Consider the following 18,542-nt stretch of genomic DNA (forward strand, 5'->3'; position numbering starts at 1 on the left):
TTTTTTCTTTTCTTTTTTTTTTTGTAGAGACAGGGTTTCGCTATGTAGCCCAGGCTGGTCTTGAACTCCTGAACTCAAGTGATCCACCTGCCTTGGCGTCCCAAAGTGCTGGGATTACAGGTGTTAGTCACCGTACCCAGATGATATGCTCTTTTTAAGATTGCGTGTGGCTGTAAAAGAGGTATACAGGAGGTGTTATTGAAGCACAGAAGAACGTTTCTACTAGAAGAAATTTGAAAGGACTCTACAGAAGAAGTAGTATTTTAGCTAAGTTTTGAAAATGTGTAGGCATTTGTCAGAAGTCCCTGAAGAAAAGCATTCTAGGAAAAAAAAAAATGCTGAGCATTAATTGAATGTTTTACAATTATCTAGCTACATTCCTCATCTCTCTTTCTTATTCCAAAAGGTTGGTATTATGTCACCATCAGATACGAGCAAAGTCTTGTTGCCAGGGATCTTACTCACAAAGTTCTAAATTTACCATTCTGTATTCCTGTACCTGCTTAGCCTTGCCAGAAGACTTCTTGGTTCTGTATAATGTGTTTAATAACCATTTTTCCTCTAGAAATTCCTTCGTATCTCTAAACAGAACTCTTCATAATACAACTTAGACCTCATTCTTTTTTTAATTAAAATTTTTTTTTTTTTTTTAATTTTTGTAGAGACAGAGTTTCACTATATTGCCCAAGCTAGTCTCAAAATCCTGGGCTCAAGCAGTCCTCCTGCCTTGGCTTCCCAAAGTGCTGAGATTACAGGCATGAGCCACCGCACCCAGCCAGGCCTAATTCTTGTTTTTGATTTAAAAGTCATACTTATTTCTCAAATCTTACAAAACTTCATAATTTTTGCAGTTTTAAACTATCTTTACCTTACTTTCTTCTATTCATCTTTGTAATCATCTTCTGAATCATCTTTCGATTTTATACATCTCTCAAACTCCTAGTTCACTAGCAGAATTAAAATGAAGATTTAATAGTTCAAATCCACATATTCTGAAAACTCCAAGGATTAAAAAGCTTTACAAATACAAGAGTATTAATTTATCCTAGGATCAGTTTTTCCTCCATTATTCATTTAATCACAGCATATGCTGTATTTTTAGAAGTTCATATTTTCTCCCCAAGTTGGCTTCACTTGTCATTTTTTTAATCAATTCTGCAATTTGTCAGTTATTTTCCATTCCTGTCCTATCATCAGAGGGGTTACGATTCCTTTCTTATTTGGAATCACCTGTACATGAATATACACATGTTCAAAATTCCTCTTTCTATGAAAACAAAACAAATGCTAACACAAACAAAACATCAGTCAGTCACACCACTACAGCAAGACACACTTCCTGTTTAGGTCTGCAGCTGCCCCCTAACCAGCGACTTCTTACTTCTACCTCCCATTTTTAATTACCTTTCCCTTAAATCTTTCTGGCAAGAATTATCCAGACAACCAGCCCTATAGCAGAAGGAGCAAATTAAGGCAGCCAGGCTGAGATAGCAAACTTGTCTGTCCAGTAAAGCCCACTTTAGAATGACTCCCAGCCTCCCTCTCTCCACCAGTAACTGTCTTACTTCTCCCCTATCAGTTAGTCTCTGAGCTTGTGCTTTGTCTACCTAAATTGTCTCCATTTTCCCAATGAGGAAACTGAGGCTTCTAGAAGAAAGAACTTTGACTGACTTTACAAAAGTTGAACTTCCAACTGGCAGGCAGCCCATTCAACAGATGTCTTGTCCTTGCTCACAGTGCTGTGACAGTAAAAGAAATCTTTGAAAGTAATGTCTCAGCCCACTATAGGTCCTGGTGTCTATCTCCACCCCCAGGTGCCAGAGTTTGCCTAGGATGAAACAAAGAGCTGTCCAATGCGTGCATACCGTCTTAACATGTATGTGCCATTAATACCATCATTTTTAATAATAAAAAACTAATGCATATAAGATGGTTTCTCTACTTCAACACTATTAACATTTTACGCCAGAAAATCCTTTGTTGTGGGGGTCTGTCCTGTGCAACGCAGGGTATTTAGCAGCATCTCTGACCACTATCAATTAGAATGCCAGTAGCATTTACTTTTGTTCTAACAACGAAAATGTCTCCAGACATTGCCAAATGTCCCCCCCGAAGAGCAAAATCAACCCCAGTGAAAAACAACTGGCATATACTAAAAGAAAATACATTACAAAAAAGCAGGTAACATTTAATGAGGCAACTCTCTGCCTTACAAAAGGTTTGTTTACCCATGGTTTCTTCAAGTGGGCTTTTTCAATTAAATAACTCTGTAGTTTTTAGTAAGATACAATACCTACAAGCCTCAGTATCTTCACTTTTAAACTGCTCTAAATCCCTCTTCCATTTCAGAGCTAGGGGGAAGAGACTGGTTATACTTTAGAAGTTTAAAGTAAGAATAGGGGTTATCTATAGTGAGGGGGCAGAGTCAGAAGGTTCATGGCAAATGGGAGAAAAAGCTGGGAGGGAAAATTTCACTGTATAACTTTTCATATTTTTAAATTTTTGAATCATGTGACTATATTATTCAAAAAATTAAATTCTAAAAAGCTAATCTAAAAATCAACCCTAAGTGTTGTACTCCTCACACTGAACTTTCTCTAAAAAACAGTCAAACTTTTAAGGGAAAGTCACAATATGATTCTAGAGAAGAAATGAAGGAAAACCTTTGGAGTGGCTAGACCAGGAGGCCAATGAAAATGACAAAACCATAGTGATTTGTATAGACCTAGTTGTTTAAATTCAAGCTAAAAAAAATACATGATCTATGCCGGTTTAGCACCAGCACCACTTACCTTTCAGAACAGCAGGTTTAATGGCCATTCTGCCAACCAGGCATTCTTTCAGCATGGATTCATAATTGACCCAACGATGAACCTGGTATGTAAAACAAATGATGGAAAAGCAATATGACTAACTCCACAGGATGCTCTCATTTTAGTATGAGCAAAACTAAACTTTCTGAAACCACTCTCAACACACACCTAAAAACTAAGAAGCATATTCAATTAGTCTACCAGGGTGTGACAGAAAGGCTGCACAGATAGGGAGTGTTTAGAATAGTATTCTCAAAGTGTTGGGAACTTTGGAAGTTCCTGACACCCTTTCAGGTCTCCACGAGCTCTCAATCTGTTTCATGATAATACTAATAAAAAGTTACTCGCTTTTTTATCAGTTTTGACATTTGCTCTGATGCTATAAAAACAATGGTGGGTAAAACTGCTAGTATCTCGCATTAATCAAGGCAGTGGGTCCAAACAGTACTAGTAATTATTATCTTCTTCACCACCATGGACAAGGGAGGGAGCATGAGGAAGATTATTTAAGAATACTTAAGAATATCCTTCATGAAGCAGAAAAATTATTAATGAAATTTTGACCCTTGGGTACATATTTTTATTATATTTTGTGTGACAAAGTGGGAAATTCTCAAAAAGATTAGTGCTACAAAGTATGATAGTTTCCCTGTGAAGAGACACTTAGACGATTGTTTGATTTGCAAATGGAACTGGGCTTTTTTCATGAAAGGCCATTCGACACATGTTTACCTACATAACAAACCTGGACATCCTGCACATATACCTCAGAACTTAAAATAAATTAAGAAAAGAAGAAGACATACATGCAGTCAACCAGCAGTGAAAAAAGCTCAATATTACCGATCATTCGAGAAATGCAAATCAAAACCACAATGAGATACCATCTCATGGCAGTTAGAATGGCTATTAATAAAAAGTCAAAAAATAACAGATGTTGGTGAGGTTGCAGAGAAAAGGGGACGTTTATACACTGTTGGTGAGACTGTAAATTAGTTCAACCACTGTGGAAAGCGATATGGTGATTCCTCAAAGAGCTAAAAACAGACTACCATTTGACCCAGCAATCCCATTTCTGAGTATATATGCAGAGGAATATAAATCATTCTACCATAAAGACACATGTACACGACTGTTCACTACAACACTATTCACAGTAGCAAAGACATGGAATCAACCTAAATGCCCATAAATGACAGACTGAATAAAGAAAATGTGGTAGATATACACCATGGAATACTAGGCAGCCATAAAAAAGAACAAGATTATCTCTTTTGCAGGAACATGGATGGAGCTGGAGGCCATTATCCTTAGTAAACTAACGCAGAAACAGAAAACCAAATACTACATGTTCTCACTTATAATTGGGAGCTAAATGATGAGAACTCCTGAAAACAAAGAAACGAACAACAGACACTACTTGAGGGTGGAGGTTGGGAGGAGGGAGAGAAGCAGAAAAAATAACTATTGGGTACCAGGCTTACTATCTGGATGATGAAATAATCTGTACAACAAATCCTCATGACATGAGTTTACCTATACAACAAACCTGCACACGTACCCCTGAACCTAAAAGTTAAAAAAACAAAAAACAAAAAATGAAGGGCCATTTATAAGTACTAGTAAACAAACTGATTATTCAGACTCATTTAACAAGTATTTTCTTGAAAATAAACAAAGTGATTCTACTGCTTCAAGGAAAACAACTGATAGTATTCGTTGTCAGATGCCACTAGTGGAAATTATATTTAAACAACCTGTCTGCAAGGCACCTTCTCAATATGCCTTAAAAGTCTTAAAATAGGCCAGGAATAATTTTAAGGTGGGGTGGCTCATGCCTGTAATCCCAGCACTTTGGGAGGCTGAGGTGAGAGGATCGCTTGAGCCCAGGAGTTCGAGGTTGCAGTAAGCTGATCATTCCAGCCTGGGCAAAAGAGTAAGACCCTGTTTGAAAAAAAAGGACTTAAAAATCTGCAGCTCTTTCACTCACATATTTAGAATTTACCTGAGAAAATATTTGCATGTATATAAAGATGTAGGTACCAGGATACTCATCACAGCACTACTTAAATTAGCAAAATATTGGAAACAATCTAAATGCCCAATTATAAAAGACCGGCAAAGGAAAATCAATATATAATGCCATTCAATACAATACTATATAATCATTAAAATAATCAGCCAAAAAAATATTGATACTGGAATCTTTACGGTATATTCCAGAGTAAATAAATATACACTAAAATAGTAAGTATGTGAAGTATAGAAAGAAGATAGCTGACTAGAGGTATTTCATACTTGCCTCCTCCACTAAGAACCAAGATAGTGAATAGATAATTACATTCTGAATAGATCATCCAGAGAGAACACTGAAATTCAATAGTAAAGTGACAGGAGATACCTAAAGCAAGAAATGAAAAGGAAGTGAGGCAGCCTACAGGGCTGGGATCAGCTGGGAGCTGAGAAAGACTCAGGTTGGAGAACTTTAGCAGTCCACATTCCCACCATGGACTCCTGCAATCCTAGCCACAGAAGAACCCTTTGACCCTTGCAGGCCCTAACACTGAAATAGAGAGCTGCTGGGAGATTGTGTGATGGCACTGCTCCAGGGAGGGTGTTTGCACTGGGTCTCACAAGCCCCCTGAGACCTAAGCAGCTACAGTAAACGGTCATTTCAGAGCCCTAGCCCCAACAAACTGCACACTGTACTAGAACCCAGCAGAACCCAGACTGAAGTGCAAGAGAAGCATGGCTGCTGCCCCAGGAGTTTAGGTTCAAGGAACTGCCAGCTACCGAATGATGGGCTGAGGCAAGAGCAAGTCACCAGGGCTGAAGAACAGCGGGTATGTTCATTCCCCATCCACTGGCCTAGGTTGCCTACCACTGAAGGCAGCACCACTCTGCCCAGTAGCAGGGTATCACCACAACTGCTGTCTCCCTCCACCTCAGCATTCCACTGATAGCCTGGGGATTGCCCCTGCCTACCATGCCTACCATGGCTGGCCTCACCCCCCTCTGCCTATTCCATAGCAGAGTTTGAGGGCCAAGAGATTGCCCAGCCCACTCCAACACACTGGCACCTGAACACTCCTCCCAGAGGCCTGAGGTTGGACATACCAACCTGGCTGCTATCACCACAGCTAGCACCTCCTTGCACATGCCATCTGCAGGGTTACAGATTGGCCTGCACAGCCCATAACAGCCTCCACCAACATAAGTGTGTACCACCTGGGACCCAGAGGTTATCCTGCCACTGCCACTGTCATCACCCATGCCACACCACCTGCCCAAGAACTCACCCACTGCTGCCACTATTGGGATCCAACTAGGCCACCAAGACGCCCAAGAATCAGCTTGCCTTGATGAACTAACCCTGGTGCCAGCATATGCCATCCTGGGGCCCAAGGACAGACATGCTTAGCCCATTGCTCCTATCACTGGGGCCCAAAGACTAACCTACCTGAGGTCCTAGTAACCAGCAAAACTTCATCGCAGCCTCCACCAATAATTGTACCCTAAGACACCGAGGAAGTCACAGTCATCATTGATCCTGTTTACACCTGAAGAAATCATATAGAGACTACACTACTGCACACACCCAGGATCAAAGCCAAAGTGTCCTACCCCACCAACATCACAGATACATCTACAGGAAAAATTTCTCCCACATGAAAGCAAATTTAAAAAACTGAAAAAGGGCCAGGCGCGGTGGCTCAGCACTTCGGGAGGCCGAGGCAGGAGGATGACCTGAGGTCAAGAGTTCGAGACCAGTCTGGCCAACATGGTGAAACCCCATCTCTCCTAAAAATACAAAAAAATTAGCCAGGCATGGAGGTGCGTGCCTGTAGTCCCAGCTACTTGGGCAACTGAGGCAGCAGAATCTCTTGAACCTGGGAGGCAGAGGTTGCAGTCAGCTGAGACTGCACCACTGCACTCCAGCCTGGGCAACAGGGTGAGATTCTGTCTCAAAACAAAACAAAAAACAAACAAACAAACAAAAACAGAAAGAAGTGACTGTTACACCAGATGTGCACTATCAACATAAGGACACAGGAAACATGAAAAAGCAAGGAAATATGACACTTCCAAAGGAACACAATAATTCTCTGGCAACAGATCCCAATCAAAAAGAAACTTATGAAATCCTAGAAAAAGAATTCAAAGTATTGATTCTAAAGAAGTTCAGTGAGGTACAACAGAATTATAAAAAACAATATAAAAAACAATTCAGAATATGAATGAGAAATTTACAAAAGTGATACACATCATGAACAAGAACCAAACAAATTCTGGAACTGAAGAACTCATTGAATAATATAGAAAACACATTCAAAAGCAAACTATTATTTGATCTAAACAGAGAGAGAAACTCCAATACAATAATAGTGGTGGAGTTCAAAATTCCATTCTCAGCATTGAACGGATCATCTAGGGAGAAAAATCAACAAACATTGGATTTAAACTGGACTTCAGACCAATGGACCTAGCAGACATTTATAAAACATTTATCCAACAATTGCAGAATACACATTTTCTTTCATCAGCACATGTAACATTCTCCATGACAGACATATGTTAGGCTACAAAACAAGTCTCAGCATATTTTTAAGCACTGAAATCCTCTTAAGTATATTTTCAGACCCCAGTAAAATAAATCAATACTAACAGGAACTTTCAAAACCATACAAATACATGGAAATTAAACAACATGCTCCTGAATCACCATTCGGTCAAAGAATAAATTAAAATGGAAATAAAAAAATTTCTTGAAACAAGTGAAAATGGAAATGCAGCATACCAAAACCTGTGGAATAGCAAAAGCAGTATCTAAGGGGGAAGTTTATAGCAATAAATGCCTACTCCAAAAAAGTTGACAGATTTCAAATAAACAGTCTAACAGTGTACCTCAAGGAACTAGAAAAGCAAGAACAAACCACAGGCAAAATTAGAGAAGAAAAGAAATAATAACTGTCAGAGCAGAACTATATGAAATAGATTTTTTAAAAAGATACAAAGGATTAAAAAAACAAAAAGTTGATTTTTGAAAAGATAAAACAAAATTGATAAGCCACTAGCTAGAATAACCAAAAAAAGAAAAGCCCTAAGTAAACAAAATCAGAAATGAAAAGGAGACAACACAACCGATACCAAAGAAATACAAAGGATCATCAGAGACTATTATGAGCAACTATACATTAACAAACTGGAAAACCTAGAGAAAATGGATAAATTCCTGGAAACATACAACCTATCAAGACTGAATCAGGAAGAAATAGAAAACATGAACAGACCAATAACCAGTAGCAAGACTGAATCAGTAATAAAAGAAATCTCCCAAGAACAACAACAACAACAACAACAACAAAGGACTAGATGGATTCACTATAAAATTTTACCAAATGTAGAAAGAAGAGCAAATCAAAATCCTCCTCAAATCATTCCAAAAAATTGAAGAGAAGGGAATTCACCCTAATTTATTCTACAAGGCCAGCATTACCCTGATACCAAAACCAAGTAAGTGTACAAAAACAACAACCAAAAAACCCCCACAAAACTACAATATCACTGATAAACATAAATGGAAAAATGTCAAGAAAACACTAGCCAAATGAATTTGACAGCACATCAAAAATATAATACAACATGATGAAGTGGAATTTATCCCAAGGAGTCAGGGATGGTTTAACATACACACAAATCAGTAAATGTGATACATCACATCAACAGAATGAAAAACAAAAACTGTATGATCATCTCAGTAACACAAAAAAGTATTTCATAAAGTTCAACATCCCTACATAATAAAAACTCTCAACAAACTAGACATAGAAGGAATATACCTCAAAATAATAAAAGGCCATATATGACAAACCCACAGCTAACAACATATTGCACTGGGAAAAGTTAAAAGCCTTTTCACTAAGAACTGGAACAAGACAGGATGCCCACTTTCACTACCCCTATTTAATACAGTACTGGAAGTTCTAGCCAGAGCAATGCAAGAGAAAGAAATAAAAAACATCCAAATTGCAAAAGAGAAAGTCAAACTGTCCCTTTTAACAAATACTATTTTGTATTGAGAAAAACCAAAAGACTCCACCAAATAACTTACAGCTGATAAACAAACTCAGTAAAGTTATAAGACACAAAATCAACATACAAAACTCAGCAGTGTTTCTATATGCCAATAATAAAATAGCTGAAAAAGAAATCAAGAAGACAATCCCATTAACCATAGCTACAAGGAAAGAAAGAAAGCTACAGATAAATTTAACCAAGAGATGAAAGATCTCTACAAGTAAAACTACAGAACACCGATGAAAGAACACAACTGGTGAAAGGACACAGACAAATGGAAAGATATACTATGCTCATGGATCAGAAGAATTAGTGACAATCAGAAGGAACATACAGCACAAAGCAATATGCAGAATCAATGCGATCCTTATCAAAATACCACTATTATTTTTCACAGAAATAGAAAAAAATCCTAAAATTCATATGGAATCAAAAACCCACTAGAATAGCCAAAGCAATCCTGAGCAAAAAGAACAAAGAAGGTGACATCATACTACCTGATTTCAAAATATATTCCAAGGCTATAGGAACCAAAATAGCATAGTATTGGTATGAAAGTAGACATATAAACCAATAGAACAGAACAGAGAACCCAGAAATAAATCCACATATTTATAGCCAACTGATTTGCAACAATGATGTCAAGAATATACACTGAGGAAAGGACACCTTCTTCAATAAAAGGTGCTGGGAAAATTGGATATCCATATGCAGAAGAACGAAAATGAACTCCAATCTTTCACCATACTAAAAAATCAACTCAAAATGGATTAAAGACTTAAAATATAAGACCCGAAACTATAAAATCACTAGAAGAAAACACTGGAAAAACACTTCATGACATTGGTCTAAGCAAAGATTTCATGGTTAAGACCTCAAAAGCACAGACAACTAACACAAAAATAGACAAATGTAACTATACTAAACTTAAAAGTTTCCATACAGCAAAGGAAACAATCAAGAGAGTAAAGAGACAACATGTTTAATGGGAGAAAATATCTGCAATTATCTAACAAGGACCAATATCCAGAATATATAAGGAACTCAACCATAAAAAAAAGTAATCCCATTAAGAAGTGGGCAAAGAACATGAATAGACAATCCTCAAAAGATGACAAATAGCTAACGAGTATATGAAAAAATGGTCAATATCACTGATCATTAGGGAAATGCAAATCAAAACCATAATTAGATATCATCCTATCCCAGATAGAATGGCTATTATAAAAACAAAAGAAATACTAGACGCTGCTGAGGATGTAAAGAAAAGAGAACTCAGAAACGAACAAAGCCTCCAAGAAATATAGGACTATGTGAAGACCAAATCTACGTCTGATTGGTGTACCTGAAAGTGACGGGGAGAATGGAACCAAGTTGGAAAACACTCTGCAAGATATTATCCAGGAGAACTTCCCCAATCTAGCAAGGCAGGCCAACATTCAGATTCAGGAAATACAGAGAACGCCAAAAAGATACTCCTTGAGAAGAGCAACTCCAAGACACATAATTGTCAGATTCACCAAAGTTGAAATGAAGGAAAAAATGCTAGGGGCAGCCAGAGAGAAACGTCGGGTTACCCACAAAGGGAAGCCCATCAGACTAACAGCTATTCTCTCAGCAGAAACTCTACAAGCCAGAAGAGAGTGGGGGCCAATATTCAACACCTTTAAAGAAAAGAATTTTCAACCCAGAATTTCATATCTAGCCAAATGAAGCTTCATAAGTGAAGGAGAAATAAAATACTTTACAGACAAGCAAATGCTGAGAGATTTTGTCACCACCAGGCCTGCCCTAAAAGAGCTCCTGAAGGAAGTACTAAACATGGAAAAGAACAACCGGTACCAGCCACTGCAAAAAAACGCCAAATTGTAAAGACCATCGAGGCTAGGAAGAAACTGCATCAACTAACGAGCAAAATAACCAGCTAACATCATAATGACAGGATCAAATTCACACATAATAATATTAACTTTAAATGTAAATGGGCTAAATGCCCCAATTAAAAGACACGGACTGGCAAATTTGATAAAGAGTTAAGACCCATCAGTGTGCTGTATTCAGGAAACCCATCTCACGTGCAGAGACACAAATAGGCTCAAAATAAAGGGATGGAGGAAGAGCTACCAAGCAAATGGAAGACAAAAAAAGGCAGGAGTTGCAATTCTAGTCTCTCATAAAACAGACTTTAAACCAACAAAGATCAAAAGAGACGAAGGCCATTACATAATGGTAAAGGGATCAATTCAACAAGAAGAGATAACTATCCTAAACATATACGCACCCAATACAGGAGCACCCAGATTCATAAAGCAAGTCCTTAGAGACCTACAAAGAGGCTTAGATTCCCACACAATAATAATGGGAGACTTTAACACCCCACTGTCAACATTAGACAGATCAATGAGACAGAAAGTTAACAAGGATATCCAGGAATTGAACTCAGCTCTGCACCAAGCGGACCTAATAGACATCTACAGAACTCTCCACCCCAAATCAACAGAATATACATTCTTTTCAACACACCACACCTATTCCAAAATTGACCACATAGTTGGATGTAAAGCACTCCTCAGCAAATGTAAAAGAACAGAAATTATAACAAACTGTCTCTCAGACCACAGCGCAATCAAACTAGAACTCAGGATTAAGAAACTCACTCAAAACCGCTCAACTACATGGAAACTGAACAACCTGCTCCTGAATGACTACTGGGTAGATAATGAAATGAAGGCAGAAATAAAGATGTTCTTTGAAACCAACGAGAACAAAGACACAACCTACCAGAATCTCTGGGACACATTCAAAGCAGTGTGTAGAGGGAAATTTATAGCACTAAATGCCCACAAGAGAAAGCAGGAAAGATCCAAAATTGACACCCTAACATCACAATTAAAAGAACTAGAAAAGCAAGAGCAAACACATTCAAAAGCTAGCCGAAGGCTAGAAATAACTAAGATCAGAGCAGAACTGAAGGAAATAGAGACACAAAAAACCCTTCAAAAAATCAATGAATCCAGGAGCTGGTTTTTTGAAAAGATCAACAAAATTGACTAGCAAGACTAATAAAGAAGAAAAGAGAGAAGAATCAAATAGATGCAATAAAAAATGATAAAGGGGATATCACCACCGATCCCACAGAAATACAAACTACCATCAGAGAATATTATAAACACCTCTATGTAAATAAACTATAAAATCTAGAAGAAATGGATAAATTCCTGGACACAAACACCCTCCCAAGACTAAACCAGGAAGAAGTTGAATCCCTGAATAGACCAATAACAGGCTCTGAAATTGAGGCAATAGTTAATAGCTTACCAACCAAAAAAAGTCCAGGACCAGATGGATTCACAGCCAAATTCTACTAGAGGTACATGGAGGAGGTGGTACCATTCCTTCTGAAACTATTCCGATCAATAGAAAAAGAGGGAATCCTCCCTAACTCATTTTATGAGGCCAGCATCATCCTGATACCAAAGCCTGGCAGAGACACAACAAAAAAAGAGAATTTCAGACCAATATCCCTGATGAACATCAATGAAAAAATCCTCAATAAAATGCTGGCAAACCGAATCCACAAGCACAGCAAAAAGCTTATCCACCATGATCAAGTCGGCTTCATCCCTGGGATGCAAGGCTGGTTCAACATACACAAATCAATAAACGGAATCCAGCATATAAACAGAACCAAAGACAAAAACCACGATTATCTCAATACATGCAGAAAAGGCCTTTGACAAAATTCAACAACCTTCATGCTAAAAACTCTCAATAAATTAGGTATTGATGGGACGTACCTCAAAATAATAAGAGCTATCTATGACAGACCCACAGCCAATATCATACTGAATGGGCAAAAACTGGAAGCATTCCCTTTGAAAACTGGAACAAGACACGGATGCCCTCTCTCACCACTCCTATTCAACATAGTGTTGGAAGTTCTGGCCAGGGCAATCAGGTAGGACAAGGAAATAAAGGGTATTCAATTAGGAAAAGAGGAAGTCCGACAAATACACTCTCCCAAGACTAAACCAGGAAGAAGTTGAATCTCTGAATAGACCAATAACAGGCTCCGAAATTCTGGCAATAATCAATAGCTTACCAACCAAAAAGAGTCCAGGACCTGATGGATTCACAGCCAAATTCTACCAGAGGTACAAGGAGGAACTGGTACCATTCCTTCTGAAACTATTCCAATAGACAGGAAAAGAAGGAATCCTCTCTAACACATTTTATGAGGCCAGCATCGTCCTGATACCAAAGCCTGGCAGAGACATAACCAAAAAAGAGAATTGCAGACCAATATCTTTGATGAACATTGATGCAAAAATCCTCAATACGATACTGGCAAACCGAATCCAGCAGCACATCAAAAAGCTTATACACCATGATCAAGTGGGCTTCATCCCTGGGATGCAAGGCTGGTTCAACATACGCAAATCAATAAATGTAATCCAGCATATAAACAGAACCAAAGACAAAAACCACATGATTATCTCAATAGATGCAGAAAAGGCCTTTGACAAAATTCAACAACCCTTCATGCTAAAAACTCTCAATAAATTAGGTATTGATGGGACGTATCTCAAAATAATAAGAGCTATCTATGACAAACCCACAGCCAATATTATACTGAATGGGCAAAAACTGGAAGCATTCCCTTTGAAAACTGGCACAAGACAGGGATGCCATATCTCACCACTCCTATTCAGCAAAGTGCTGGAAGTTCTGGCCAGGGCAATCAGGCAGGAGAAGGAAATAAAGGGTATTCAATTAGGAAAAGAGGAAGTCAAATTGTCCCTGTTTGCAGATGACATGATTGTATATCTAGAAAACCCCACTGTCTCAGCCCAAAATCTCCTTAAGCTGATAAGCAACTTCAGCAAAGTCTCAGGATACAAAATCAATGTACGAAAATCACAAGCATTCTTGTACACCAATCACAGACAAACAGAGAGCCAAATCATGAGTGAACCCCAATTCACAATTGCTTCAAAGAGAATAAAATACCTAGGAATCCAACTTAAAAGGGATGTGAAAGACCTCCTCAAGGAGAACTACAAACCACTGCTCAATGAAATAAAAGAAGATACAAACAAATGGAAGAACATTCCATGCTCATGGATTGGAAGAATCAATATCATGAAAATGGCGATACTGCCCAAGGTAATTTATAGATTCAATGCCATCCCCATCAACCTACCAAAGACTTTCTTCACAGAATTGGAAAAAACTACTTTAAAGTTCATATAGAACCAAAAAAGAGCCCGTATTGCCAAGTCAATCCTAAGCCAAAAGAACAAAGCTGGAGGCATCATGCTACCTGACTTCAAACTATACTACAAGGCTACAGTAACCAAAAGAGCATGGTACTGGTAACACAACAGAGACATAGATCAATGGAACAGAACAGAGCCCTCAGAAATAATGCTGCATATCTACAACTATCTGATCTTTGACAAACCTGACAAAAACAAGAAATGGGGAAAGGATTCCCTATTTAATAAATGGTGCTGGGAAAACTGGCTAGCCATATGTAGAAAGCTGAAACTGGATCCCTTCCTTACACCTTATACAAAAATTAATTCAAGATGGATTAAAGACTTACATGTTAGACTTAAAACCATAAAAACTCTAGAAGGAAACCTAGGCAATGCCATTCAGGACATAGGCATGGGCAAGGACTTCATGTCTAAAACATGGAAAGCAATGGCAACAAACGCCAAAACTGACAAACGGGATCTAATTAAACTAAAGAGCTTCTGCACAGCAAAAGAAATTACCATCAGAGTGAAAAGGCAACCTACAGAATGGGAGAAAATTTTTGTAACCTACTCATCTGACAAAGGGCTAATATCCAGAATCTACAATAAACTGAAACAAATTTACAAGAAAAAAACAAACAACCCCATCAAAAAGTGGGTGAAGGACATGAACAGACACTTCTCAAAAGAAGACATTTATGCAGCCAAAAAACACATGAAAAAATGCTCATCATCATTGACCATCAGAGAAATGCAAATCAAAACCACAATTAGATACCATCTCACACCAGTTAGAATGGCCATCATTAAAAAGTCAGGAAACAACAGGTGCTGGAGAGGATGTGGAGAAATAGGAACACTTTTACACTGTTGGTGGGACTGTAAACTAGTTCAACCATTGTGGAAGTCAGTGTGGCGATTCCTCAGGGATCTAGAACTAGAAATACTATTTGACCCAGCCATCCCATTACTGGGTATATACCCAAAGGACTATAAATCATGCTGCTATAAAGACACATGCACGCGTATGTTTATTGCAGCACTATTCACAACAGCAAAGACTTGGAACCAACCCAAATGTCCAACAACAATAGACTGGATTAAGAAAATGTGGCACATATACACCATGGAATACTATGCAGCCATAAAAAATGATGAGTTCGTGTCCTTTGTAGGGACATGGATGAAACTGGAAAACATCATTCTCAGTAAACTATTGCAAGGACAAAAAACAAAACACCGCATGTTCTCACTCATAGGTGGGAATTGAACAATGAGAACTCATGGACATAGGAAGGGGAATATCATACTCTGGGGACTGTTGTCGGGTGGGTGGAGGGGGAAGGGACAGCATTAGGAGATATACCTAATGCTAAATGACGAGTTAATGGGTGTAGCAAACCAACATGGCACATGGACACATATGTAACAAACCTGCACATTGTGCACATGTACCCTAAAACCTAAAGTATAATAATAAAATTTAAAAAAAAGGAAAAGAGGAAGTCAAATTGTCCCTGTTTCCGGATGACATGATTGTATATCTAGAAAACCCCATTGTCTCAGCCCAAAATCTCCTTAAGCTGATAAGCAACTTCAACAAAGTCTCAGGATACAAAATCAATGTGCAAAAATCACAAGCATTCTTATACACCAATAACAGATAAACAGAGAGCCAAATCATGAGTGAACTCCCATTCACAACTGCTTCAAAGAGAATAAAATACCTAGGAATCCAACTTACAAGGGATGTGAAGGACCTTTTCAAGGAGAACAACCAACCACTGCTCAACGAAATAAATGAGGATACAAACAAATGGAAGAACAGTCCATGCTCATGGGTAGGAAGAATCAATATTGTCAAAATGGCCATACTGCCCAAGGTAATTTATAGATTCAATGCCATCCCCATGAAGGTACCAATGACTTTCTTCACAGAACTGGAATAAATGACTTTAAAGTTCATATGGAACCAAAAAAGAGCCCGCATTGCCAAGTCAATCCCAAGCCAAAAGAACAAAGCTGGAGACATCATGCTACCTGACTTCAAACTGTACTACAAGCCTATGGTAACCAAAACAGCATGGTACTGGTACCAAAACAGAGATATAGACCAATGGAACAGAACAGAGCCCTCAGAACTAATGCCACATATCTACAACTATCTGATCTTTGACAAACCTGACAAAAACAAGAAATGGAGAAAGGATTCCCTATTTAATCAATAGTGCTGGGAAAACTGGCTAGCTATATATAGAAAGTTGAAACTGGATCCCTTCCTTACACCTTATACCAAAATTAATTCAAGATGGATTAAAGACTTAAATGTTAGACCTAAAACCATAAAAACCCTAGAAGAAAACCTAGGCAATACCATTCAGGACATAGGCATGGGCAAGGACTTCATGTCTAAAACACCAAAAGCAATGGCAACAAAAGCCAAAATTGACAAATGGGATCTAATTAAACTAAAGAGCTTCTGCACAGCAAAAGAAACTTCCATTAGAGTGAACAGGCAACCTATAGAATGGGAGAAAATTTTTGCAATCTACTCATCTGACAAAGGGCTAATATCCAGAATCTACAATGAACTCAAACAAATTTACAAGAAAAAAACAAACAACCCCATCCAAAAGTGGGCGAAGGATATGAACAGACACTTCTCAAAAGAAGACATTTATGCAGCCAATAGACACATGAAAAAATGCTCATCATCACTGGCCATCAGAGAAATGCAAATCAAAACCACAATGAGATACCATCTCCCACTACTTAGAATGGTGATCATTAAAAAGTCAGGAAACAACAGGTGCTGGAGAGGATGTGGAGAAATAGGAACACTTTTACACTGTTAGTGGGACTGTAAAGTAGTTCAACCATTGTGGAAGGCAGTGTGGCGATTCCTCAGGGATCTAGAACTAGAATTACCATTTGACCCAGCCATCCTGTTACTGGGTATATACCCAAAGGATTATAAATCATGCTGCTATAAAGACACATGCACATGTATGTTTATTGTGGCACTATTCACAATAGCAAAGACTTGGAACAAACTCAAATGTCCAACAATGATAGACTGGATTAAGAAAATGTGGCACGTATACACTATGGAATACTATGCAGCCATAAAAAATGATGAGCTCATGTCCTTTGTAGGGATATGGATGAAGCTGGAAACCATCATTCTCAGCGAACTATCCCAAGGACAAAAAACCAAACACCTCATGTTCTCACTCATAGGTGGGAATTGAACAATGAGAACACATGGAGACAGGAAGGGGAACATCACACACCGGGGCCTGTTGTGAGGTGGGGGGAAGGGGGAGGGATAGCATTAGGAGATATACCTAATGCTAAATGACGAGTTAATGGGTGCAGCACACCAGCATGGCACATGTATACATATGTAACAAACCTGCACGTTGTGCACATGTACCCTAAAACTTAAAGCATAATAAAAACAAAAGAAAGAAAATGGAACTCATAAACTGTTGCCGGGAATGTAAATTAGTACAACCATTATGGAAAACAGTATGGAGATTTCTCAAAAAACTAAAATATTAATAGAACTACCATAGCAATCCCACTACTGGGTATCTATCGAAAGTAAAATAAATCATTACATCAAAGAGATACCTGCATTTGCATGTTTATTGTAGCACCATTCACAATAGCAAAAATATGGAATCCACCTAAGTGTCCACAAAGAAGGAATGGATAAATAAAATGTGTTAGAATATATGCATACAATGGAATACTATTTGGCCATAAAAAAGAATGAAATTATGTCAATAGCAGCAACATGGAAGGAACTGGAGACCATTACATTAAGTGAAATACACAGACACAGAAAGACAAATACTGCACGTTTTCACTCATAGGAGCTACAAAATTTGATCTCATTGACATAGAGAATAGAATGATAGACATCAGAGGCAGGGAAGGGTGCAAAGCAAGAGGAATTTTGGGAATATTTACCCTGATATACTCTTTTAGGACCTCACATGCCAGGCTAACGAGTGTAAATTTACTTCCCTGTCAGTGGTGAGCCACTGAGAGTTGCAGAGGAAAGTGCTAAGATGATTGTCTTTAAGAAAACTAATCTAGCTGTCATGTTACCTAAATTGGTACTGAAGGTAAAGATATCAAGAGAGTATTAACATAATATGGCTACAGAGGGTGAACTAAGGTAGTGGGAAGGGAGAAAAAGACAGATCATAGGATTTGGCCAGTGACTGGATACTGGGGCACAAGGAGAGATGAAAAAGATTACTCAGGGACTTCAAGTCCCTATTACAAGAAACAGGAAACAGAAGGAAAAAGAAGGAAAAAGAGGAAAGAAAATGACTTGATATTATTTGAGGGCATAATGAGTTAAAGTATAGGG

At 38.3% G+C, this 18,542-nt stretch overlaps 1 protein-coding gene across 4 annotated transcripts in view; it reads right to left on the minus strand.

Moving 5' to 3' along the window:
• LOC116468483 (cytochrome b5 reductase 4) overlaps window positions 1-18,542 on the minus strand; it is a 117,109-nt gene that overhangs the window by 57,003 nt on the left and 41,564 nt on the right. For all 4 annotated transcript variants that reach the window (XM_032152108.2, XM_058434810.1, XM_032152103.2 and 1 more), the window contains exon 4: window positions 2,793-2,874. In XM_032152108.2, the coding sequence (XP_032007999.1) occupies window positions 2,793-2,874 (82 nt within the window). The remainder of the gene's footprint in view (window positions 1-2,792; window positions 2,875-18,542) is intronic.

The sequence above is a fragment of the Hylobates moloch genome, unplaced genomic scaffold (assembly GCF_009828535.3).
Source record: "Hylobates moloch isolate HMO894 unplaced genomic scaffold, HMol_V3 SCAFFOLD_2, whole genome shotgun sequence".
NCBI lineage: Eukaryota > Metazoa > Chordata > Mammalia > Primates > Hylobatidae > Hylobates > Hylobates moloch.